Below are 11,188 nucleotides of genomic sequence, written 5' to 3' on the forward strand. Positions count from 1 at the left end.
CACACCACACAACACACCTACAACACCAACCACCACGACCACACACACACCACACGCGCACACACACACACACACACACACACACACACACACACACACACACACACACACACCCACACACCCACACACCCACACACCCACACACCCACACACCCACACACCCACACACACACCCACACACACAACACATACCCCGCCCCCACCCCACACACACACGCACACGCACGCGCGCGCACGCACGCACACGCACACAATGAATATTATACGTGTATTAACAATGCGTGTTTTGTGTTAATACTGGCGTGTTCGATGTGTTGTTTTAGAGTTATACACCTCGATGGAGAGCGAGTGCTGTCGTGTGCATTAGCAGGCACGGAAGGACAGAGTGAACATAATTACATCGCCAATTCTGATATGCGGCTCGGGTTTCATGATACATGGTTCATGCGAGACATGGATGGGGATGGACGGGACGACTATTGTCGGTGCGTATAAACCTGTATTAGTTTCTGATACTACTGTTGCTGCACTGTATAGGGCAGTTTGTGTCATCGGTGTAGATGTTATTGAATGAGCAACGACAACCATAATGATGATGATGATAATAATAATAATAAATTTAATAATAATAATAATAATAAATTTAATAATAATAATAATAATAATAATAATAATAATAATAATAATAATTATAAAGATATTATTAATAATAAGAACAACTATTTCCGATTGTCTATTATCTAATGCATACACTTTCTGATACTGTCTTACTATTATTATTATTATTAAATATAAATACGTAATGAATTACATAACAATTATTTCAGGTGTCTGTTTGTCGATAAGCTGCAGCAACCGAAGGTGGTGTGTGCGAAAGCCGGTGAACTAGGATTTTATGGGAGTAGTGAGGAGGGTGGCTCTGCTGATACGTTCATACTAGCCGACAGTCTAACGCAAGACGGCCGAAAATGCTTTAACGAGCGAGCCAACCCTGTGCTTGGAGTTGCCTACGCCGTGGCCACCAACTTACCCTAACGTTATCTCACCGAATTAGAAAGACTTTTCACATAACAACTGCTAATTAAGAGGTACTCTTTTTGCAAACAGACAGACACACACAAACACGCGCGCGCGCGCGCGAGCGCACGAATGCGCGCACGCACGCACGCACAAATGCACGCACGCCACGCATACAAGCATGCACACACGCACGCACGCACATAAATATGCAGAATAAAGATATAGAGTAAAATATCGTCGAGAAAGCGTAATTAAATATGTAAATTAGCTGTGATAGCATTTCCAATCACAGATAGTTACGTTGAAATCCCTGTGAAAGGAACAATGTATCTGATTAACAGTAATTTATCGTACATGGCTGTCCATAAAATTAATAATATTTGAACGTCGTTTACCATGTATTATTAATTAAAAGTAAGCACAGGCATGTATTGTAGAAAAAAACCGCGCACAACTGATCACAGATATCATATCGACTAGTAGTACTATATCGACATACGGGTGGTCTTATGTATTATTGTGTGATTGCGTATGTAGCTACATGTAGTTTAATCGGTTATATATATATATATATATATATATATATATATATATATATTAGACCATCATGTGTAGGCAGGTGACTGCACGTGACACGTATTCTCTCGTATTAATAGCAATGATGTTGATAATTGTCTACTAGGTAAAATACTGCTAATCTACAGAACAATTTATTTATAAGTGTTTTATCCTACCTATTCCCAAGTGTTAGATTATATATATTATACCACACATATATATATATATATAGAGAGAGAGAGAGAGAGAGAAAGAGAGAGAGAGAAAGAGAAATAGTGTGTGTGTGAGAGAGAGAGAGAGAGAGAGAGAGAGAGAGGGAGAGAGAGACAGATAATGGCCTCTATTGTACACTGTATTTTATCTCGCGTAGTTCAACATATTCAAATCAAATTGATTCGGGACATTTGGTGTAAGATAGCTTCGATAACATCATCGACGAAGGCGCAATAATTATGGGAATTCTTATGATTAACCAAGTGTAATCAAGAGCACAGCTGTAGCATCTTACTTATTACATACATTCTGTGCCCTATGCAAGTTTTTGACGGTTGTTACGGATTGTGATGCTGGATTATGGATACTATAAACCCATCAACATGTATATATATAACATGTATTGTGTAGTTTTCTGTTATGTGAATTCGAGTGTATTGTGTTACTTCTAATCATCGCCCTGCTATAAGAAAAACGTTTCTCCGACTTTTAAAAGTCACTGCGTGTTCGAGAGAAAACAAATTCTAATCACTCGAGTGCGCGTTTTATATCACGTTTTATATCCTATTTTAACGCCCAAACAATCAGTCATTGAGTTAGCATTCGTAACAGCGATCTATCGGGCTTTGTGACCGTACGGTAGAGAACGCACACATAAGTAACTAGAGCACTCGGAGAGCGCAGACCTCCGCCAAGAACAGTGATGATGTCATTGTATGAGCGACATAGGGCTCATACATTGACCTGGTTTCACATTGCAGTTCTACGTTTGCTGGTGCTGGTTTCAGTTTCAGTTAGAATTGGCGAAACTCATGATAAAATGTACCTGGTTTGCGTTTCTTATCGAATGGCATTGCAGCATTTGTTAACACCTACAAGCAATATTGCAATGATGAACATTTTTATTAATTTAATTAATTAATTAATTATACATATGTATATATCATGATATAGATATATTATTTAGAGGCGAGAGCACATATAATCATGCGCAGTTTCAAATAAAAATGCCGATCCTAATGACTCAGTTTAATAATTACAAGCGTGCCAAATCGCCATAATTTATATATGTCCTTGCATCGATAACAGGGACAGATCTGTTTGCGCAAATATCTTAAATATTACAAAAATCATTGTCTTGAAATTGTACGTTGAAATTTACACGCGCAGACCGACCCATGAGTAGTTAGATATGAAAATTGTCGATGTCAATTTAATGCATTACTTTGATAATAACAGGAGTGAATAACAATAGATCTATAAGAGATAATAATAATCTATTATCATTCACTCCTGATAATAATAAGGCCGTCTGTCTGTCTGTCTGTCCGACCGGCCGTCCGTCCGTCCGTCCGTCCGCCCGACCACCAATCGCCCGCCTGCCCGCCATAGTATACGTAAATAACATGCAACGCAATAAGTCGTGGGCGTATACTTATCTTAAAGAAAATCATGACTGACGTCAAGGTCAATGAGAATTTTAAGGAGCGACGACGGGTTTGAAGTTCCCTGGACCGTCAGGGAGCCGCAAAGTGGCCGGTACTTGCTAACGCTTAGTGGACGTTATTAATCACTACGCAGGTCGCGCGCGTGTTCAAGTAACTAGCGAAATACTTACAGAACGGTTTTGCCATTTCCTGTGTTCGTACACCCCTAGCCATCATGTCTACGGCCTTTATTCGCGTTGATTTAATTAAATCGTTGATCGTCGCGATCATGTTTCGAATGTAAAGTTCTTGTTAACAACGAATCCGTTTTAGTCGAACCCATGCCTTGAGCCCTTGTGGACAAAACGAGAATATGTCGGCTACATCAGAAGAGTTGCCGCGCTTCATGTAGTGCCGTACTCTGCATTAAAATACCCGCGGTCGTGCGAAGATAACACGTCCCACAACAGTGAGTCGCACGTCCCATAACAAATGCGTTAAACGCAGCACGACCTCACAGCATTTTGCTTGTGCCGCGTCGGAAACGGAGGGCTTTCCTTCTAGTTCGTCTATGTTAATTAATTCATCCTCGTAACCTCGTAAATAGTCCTTGAAGTCTAAGGGACTATAGCAAAGACGGGAAGAGACAAAAGTTGATCAAATAGACAAAAGTCCATGATGCGGATATAATATCTTATAACAATTGTTGCTAGCGTAGGCCTATATGGTTCGACGAGTCGCAGCGAATCGGGACAGCTATGGAACCAGTGTAAACGCACGCATGCACTCAAAACCAAGCGGAAACGTAGAGCGAGCGGCGCTCAATATCTACTAACATCCGAGTGACCGGCAATCTTGCGGAGAAATCCGCTGAAATAGTGGCACACGACGTCAGCAAGAGTGCATGCATGAAAGGACAGTGTTTTCATTTTCTTGACAATCCTTCATTGTGAAAACCCTGTAAGATGAGTGCTTCTGTTCGTTCTTCTATCCAATCGCTATGGATGTGTTTAATGCTGATCACCATTAAAAGGTAAAGTCATCATCACTAGTTAGTCAACAGGAGTGTTCTATACGATATATACGAAATATATAGATACCTTAATTATATGCTCGTTATAATATATACATATATACATACACACAGATACCACACGCACGCACGCACGCACGCATACACGCACGCACGCACGCGCGCACTCACACACACACACACACACACACACACACACACACACACACACACACACACACACACACACACACACACACACACGTTCACGTGTGAGCAAGGCCACTGTGTTACAGCACGTTGTTTGGCCACGTACGCTGCTTATCAGCTACACCTCCCTACTGTAGTACGACTGAACTGGACAGGAACTGTAGTCTCCAGGTAGTTATATTTACAATCTCCAAAACCTGTTCGTCGAAGGCTGATCGCAGTTACCACACTGTATAGCTGCGTCATGCTTTGCCAGACCATAGTCCACGATTGCTTTCCCCGTAGGATTTGTGGTATTGTGCTACGTCACTTTTATACTGACATGGCGTCGTCGAACAGCAACATTTCGTACGTTGATTTCTCGGGACTAGGTTTACAGATTGAAGACGTATCACAAGCGGATCCTAATCAGGTGCAAAACATCGTAGAAGAGCTACGTACGCGTTTACAACAGTCGGCTTTGTCTACCTGAAGAATTATCGGAATACCGCCTGAAGAGACTGCATACCAACGACTACAATATATATATATATATATATATATATATATATATATATATAGGCCAGGCATGCTGCATGTGCACTAATATTGCACTAAGCAACTTATATAGGCCCTATAGTACTATTAGCATTTTTACTTGTGATGTGTATAAATTGTACTGCTAGTGTGGAGCTATCTATAACAATAAATACGCAGTGGCTACGCGTCCGAACGGTCGCCTAGCCTCCAGGCTACGCATCCGGACATCCACTCACACAGTGATCGCGCGACTCGCGTACACGCATGATTGCGCCACGGAACGCTCTGCTGATTGCCGAAAATATACAATATATGCACTGCTGCCGTCTATCTTTTCATCTGTCCTCTCCGCTCTCTCGCTCTCACACACACACGCACATATATATATATATATATATATATATATATATATATATATCTCTCTCTCTCTCTCACGCATACACACACATACACATTCTCCCCCTCTCTCTCTCTCTCTAGGGGGAGAAGGGAGAAGCTAGTGGAGAAGGAGGAGGGGGAGAAGGTGGTGGAGAATGAGGAGGGGGGGAAGCTGGTGGAGAAGGAGGAAGGGGAGAACGGAGAAGCTGCATGGTGGAGAAGGAGGAAGGGGAGAAAGGAGAAGCATGCTGCGGCGGCATTTCATTGATGTACAAGGGGGGCTGGGTTGGCAGATTCTTCCTTCTCCACCAGCTTCTCCCTTCTCTCTTTCCTCATTCTCCCCCTCCTTCTCCCCTTCCTCCTTCTCCACCAGCTTCTCCCCTTCTCCTCCTCCACTACCTTCTCCCTTCTCCCCTTCCTTCTTCTCCACCAACTTCTCCCTTCTCCCCTTCCTCATTCTCTACCAGCTTCTCCCCCTCCTCCTTCTTCCCTTCCTCCTTCTCCATCAGCTTCTCCCCCTCCTCCTTCTGCACCAGCTGGTGTCTTAGCTGAAGTGGAAATCGCCATATTTGAGCATATATGCGAAGTGCGCATGCGCATAGGCATTCTATCTCAGATATTTCGCAAGTCAGAAATTTCGCGCTACACCGGATCACCACCAAAATGTAATCAATGCTAAGTTACCCCATTTCTGACCTATTCTGAAAATATAATTAATTAATTAATTGGATCCGGATCACCACCCAAATCTAATCAGTTCTAAGTTAGCCTATTTTAGACCTATCCTGTAAATTTTATGACAATCCGCGTCCATAACTTTTTCAGTTAGGCTCTACACAAAGAAACCCACAAACGCACGCCGGTGAAAACATAACCTCCTGCCAACCCCTTGGCGGAGGTAATTATGAAAATGGCATGCGAAACATGATCATGAAGATCTACTGGCTGGCGTTCGCAAATGCAGCATTACCATACTATGCAGTGCTGCCACCACGCATCGCTTATAAACACTGCGGTAAATTCGTTTGTCAGAGCAACTGGACTCGACTCGACTGGAAGCAACTGGATTTTGAGCAACTGGAAGCGATCGGCAGCGACTAGTTGCGTCCAGTTGCCCACTGTTCTATTCCGAGCAACTAATGGCGGCCAGTCGCAGGCAGTCGCGTCGCAGTCGACCGACCTAAGCACTGCAGTCGCAGTGAATTGCAGCCAGTTGCTTCCAATCGAGTCGGCTCGCAAGCCCGACATAAGCCCCCCTCACGCCCATTAAGCCCCCCTTACGCTCATACGCCATTATGTCATTACCCCATACGCTTTCGCAACCCCTCGACGAAAGGTCTTCGTAGATTGTAAATAACTGCCTGGACACTATAGTTCATGACCAGTTAAGTCATACTTCAAACGAGGTGTATATGATAATTACAGCGTGGCCAACCATGAACCCTTGCTCGCATGTGAATGATTTATTATAGCAAGTGCACGTGAACCTATATAATATTATAACCTAAAAATAATATTACGGATTTATGTGCTCGTAATGCTGCAAATACGTTGGTTGAACTGTTAGAGCTGTAGCGTTGATGCTGATACAATTACGAACATGTACGGTCATCGTTTTATTAACTACGCTATAGTCTCAGGTAAATCGTGCCGACAAACATAAAGTTATGCGTTTATATATTTGCACATACGTGACGGGTAGAGATAGAGAAATTGCTCGGGGGGGGGGTGTTATATCAAGCTTTTTCTTTAGACACTATGGACGGACGTTGTAAACACCTTTATGAATTTGCCGCGCGCTATTTTTCTCCCGAGACATGCCGCAGAACGTTCCGCTGTTTGCGTCAATCTGTTAGGGCGTTGTAGATCTATATAGGCAGCAATTCAAACGGAAATTTATTAAACAAATATTCAGAGTGTTTTGTCGCATACATACACAACATACATTTTATTCATGCCAAATAACCACAGATTCAAGCTCTATATTCCGCTCGAAACTTTTGCCAGCTCTATGATGCGTATTTCTACAGAGTAGTCGGATCCCGTTTCAAACACAAAAATGGCCGACCGGTCACCATCGCAACGCCACTTGCTGGAATGGCACAATTACACGACAAGACCAATCTTACTGCTAATGCTTTCTAGACGTCCACGAGGCATCTACCTTGCGTGAATAATGCAAATTAGTGCACGCTAGTGCCGAATTTCAGCGAAAAAAATCAAAAAAGGCCTTTTCTAGAGACGAAATAGGGCAATTTGAGGAGTGCAATTAGAGGATAATTACTGTTGTATGCCGAATATGTTGGACGCCCTAACAGATTGACGCAAACAGCGGAACGATCTGCGGCATGTCTCGGGAGAAAATAGCGCGCGGCAAATTCAAAACGATGTGTACAATGTCCGTCCATAGTTTCTATACAACAAAAACTTGAAATAAGTTCGTATTTGTATCAGCATCAACGCTACAGCGCTAAGAATTTATCAATATAGGCTCTTTGGTTTAACCAACTTATTTGCAGCATTACAAGCATATAAATCCGTAATATGATTTTTCTGCTTTATATGGGTTCATGTACACAATTGCTATCATTAATTATTCACGTGTGAGCAAGGCCACTGTGTTACAGCACGTTGTTTGGCCACGTACGCTGTTATCAGCTACACCTCCCTACTGTAGTACGACTGAACTGGACAGGAACTGTAGTCTCCAGGTAGTTATATTTACAATCTCCAAAACCTGTTCGTCGAAGGGCTGATCGCAGTGTACCACACTGTATAGCTGCGTCATGCTTTGCCAGACCATAGTCCACGATTGCTTTCCGCCGTAGGATTTGTGGTATTGTGGCTACGTCACTTTTATACTGACATGGCGTCGTCGAACAGCAACATTTCGTACGTTGATTTCTCGGGACTAGGTTTACAGATTGAAGACGTATCACAAGCGGATCCTAATCAGGTGCAAAACATCGTAGAAGAGCTACGTACGGCGTTTACAACAGTCGGCTTTGTCTACCTGAAGAATTATGGAATACCGCCTGAAGAGGTACTGCATACCAACGACTACAATATATATATATATATATATATATAGGCCAGGCATGCTGCATGTGCACTAATATTGCACTAAGCAACTTATATAGGCCCCTATAGTACTATTAGCATATTTTACTTGTGATGTGTATAATTGTACTGCTAGTGTGGAGCTTTCTATAACAATAAATACGCAGTGGCTACGCGTCCGGAACCGGTCGCCTAGCCTCCAGGCTACGCATCCGGACATCCACTCACACAGTGATCGCGCGACTCGCGTACACGCATGATTGCGCCACGGAACGCTCTGCTGATTGCCGAAAATATACAATATATGCACTGCTGCCGTCTATCTTTTCATCTGTCCTCTCCCGCTCTCTCGCTCTCACACACACACGCACATATATATATATATATATATATATATATACTCTCTCTCTCTCTCACACTACATACACACTACTACACTACTCCCTCCTCCTCTCTCTCTCTCACACACACACACACACACACACACACACACACACACACACACACACGCACACACTCGGCAATCAGCAGAGCGCCCCGTTGCGCAATCATCACCCGTGTGCGTGTCGCAAGATCACTGTGTGAGATAGATGTCCGGACGCGAAGCCTAACGGCTCCCCGTCTGGAACAGGAAGCGTTGTACGAGCGTAGTGAGATCGGGGCCATGGTGTGATGGGGGTATGATGGGGGTATTAATAAAACATAAAAGTAAATATAATACTAGAGGTCAACAAGCATGGACTGCATCATGATGTGGGTTTGGTATGGTGCTGTTGTTTTATGTAACTAAAGAAGTTATGCACACATAGAATTTATTATTTACTATAGGTACTGTCGGTATATTGCACTATATAAGGAGCTTTATAGTTGGTTATTTTTCATAAATATCTTTCCCATTAGCTAATCTCTAGGATTAACCAAATCGTAGGAATATATAGTCCATATATATGCATATAAAATTGTTAAATTTTCTTTTTTCTTAGATAACGATGGCCTTGGACGTTTCAAGAAGATTTTTTACTCTTCCTGAATCAGTGAAGAGGAAGGTTAAGCGACCAGATGATGGAAATTCTGGCTACGTATGCATTGGCCTTGAAAGGTTAATTTGGCACGTTGTTTTCAGAGATCGAGCACTTGAGAGATTTCAGAGATTTGCACGTACGTTAGAGGAAACGAGTTAATTTATTATTTATTATATAAATAAATGATAACTTTATGAACATTAAAATAATATTAATTTAACTATGTTTGTGTTGATTTTGTTATGAACTAAAAATATACTGGAGAATCATAATTCATTCGGTATTAGTATACTGATAGTGTGGTAGTGGTGTAAAGCTAGGAATGTCTCAAATTATCCTATAGTTTAATATTTGTGGATAACTAAAACCAAAAATTAAAAAAACAACAACAACACATTGCTTCAAATATCGGTTGTGCTATATAATATACTAAACACAATGCTGGTAATTATTTATAAGACCATTCATCATGTTATACGTAAATCAGCGTTTGAAGATTACAATTATTCATTTGTTTTGTGCATATTAAATGTTTATTCAAATTCAACTATAGCTTCAATAAGGATCGTCCATCTGACTTGAGAGAAGCGTATAATATAACACCATGCGAGCGGAGTGCAATGGTAAGGCAACCTTAATTTTACCGTTCAATTAATAGCAGCAATTAATACAGCATGTTCGAATTGATTACTGTTAAATTTGTGTCCTTTTAGCAGTCGAGTAATTACGACTCTTTCTGCGAAAAAAGGTCCTATACACACAAATTTTCTTTCTTTCGTTCTCAAGTTATTTTCTTGTGTCCGTTGACAAAGCTAATATATACATTCATGACGTTCACTATATCTAGATTATGCCGGATGACGATCTACCAGAGTTTAGAGAAACAATCATGGCACTCTACGATAATTGCAAGAAGCTCAGCATGAGAGTCCTTTATGCATTAGCCATGGCACTGAAACTTGAGGTGATCGCGATTGGTCCAATGAAACGTATTTAAGTATATTTGATAATTAAATTCCATTGATGATAAGTATTTCAAGAGAGCATAAAATTGATAACAAAATGGAATCGTAAAATCGCAAGCCTTAGTCAATAGTTAGCAGTCATATATGAGACATTGGTAAGGAATGTTTGGATGTTGTACTATTTCCCTCAATTCTCCCCTAAACGAAATAAACCCTACATTTGTTTTAGCCATTTTTATATTGTGGCGGTGTGTAGGGCCCCTAACCCACAATGGTTAGATATTTTACATATCATTTCCTTTGCAGGACTTGACATTTTTCGAGAAGAATCACCAATACATTGGATGTGGACCCAATCAAACAACACTGAGAACTCTTTACTATCCACCAATTAAAAATGCGGAAGGTAATTAGAAGAACAGAGGTTACGATAATGTGAACATATGAATTAAGGCACCATATTTGCGCGAGCGGCGAATGGCATAACGGTACAGTATCGCAGTAGTACATGGACTAAGCAGAATTAGCAATTTAGAATACCGATAGAAATGAATAGAGATAGCGAATATATATATATATCAGAAGTAGATAATAGGTTCCGTATTATCTACTTCTGATATATATATATATATAGTTTAGTGGATTAGTCATGCATTTCCCGAGAATTTCGAATAACAACAGATAAATTGGGTATTTTGTTATTTCACTTCATGCGGACCCAAAGGGTCACGAACCTGATATTATATGACGTCTCCTTTATCACTCACACGCACACGCACACACACGCACACGCACACGCACACA

At 41.4% G+C, this 11,188-nt stretch overlaps 2 protein-coding genes across 2 annotated transcripts in view; both read left to right on the forward strand.

Moving 5' to 3' along the window:
* The window catches only part of LOC106809212 (cell wall protein IFF6-like), a 3,245-nt gene extending 2,140 nt beyond the window's left edge, over positions 1–1,105 (forward strand). Inside the window, exons 2-3 of the mRNA XM_014812209.1 lie at positions 324–485; positions 828–1,105. Of these exons, the coding sequence (XP_014667695.1) occupies positions 324–485; positions 828–1,035 (370 nt within the window). The 3' untranslated portion in view covers positions 1,036–1,105. The remainder of the gene's footprint in view (positions 1–323; positions 486–827) is intronic.
* Positions 1,106–8,121: 7,016 nt separating this feature from the next.
* LOC106809213 (UPF0676 protein C1494.01-like) overlaps positions 8,122–11,188 on the forward strand; it is a 5,003-nt gene continuing 1,936 nt past the window's right edge. Inside the window, exons 1-5 of the mRNA XM_014812210.1 lie at positions 8,122–8,380; positions 9,381–9,496; positions 9,973–10,042; positions 10,267–10,383; positions 10,691–10,790. Of these exons, the coding sequence (XP_014667696.1) occupies positions 8,204–8,380; positions 9,381–9,496; positions 9,973–10,042; positions 10,267–10,383; positions 10,691–10,790 (580 nt within the window). The 5' untranslated portion in view covers positions 8,122–8,203. The remainder of the gene's footprint in view (positions 8,381–9,380; positions 9,497–9,972; positions 10,043–10,266; positions 10,384–10,690; positions 10,791–11,188) is intronic.

Source organism: Priapulus caudatus, unplaced genomic scaffold (genome assembly GCF_000485595.1).
Source record: "Priapulus caudatus unplaced genomic scaffold, Priapulus_caudatus-5.0.1 Scaffold337, whole genome shotgun sequence".
NCBI classification, from domain to species: domain Eukaryota; kingdom Metazoa; phylum Priapulida; class Priapulimorpha; order Priapulimorphida; family Priapulidae; genus Priapulus; species Priapulus caudatus.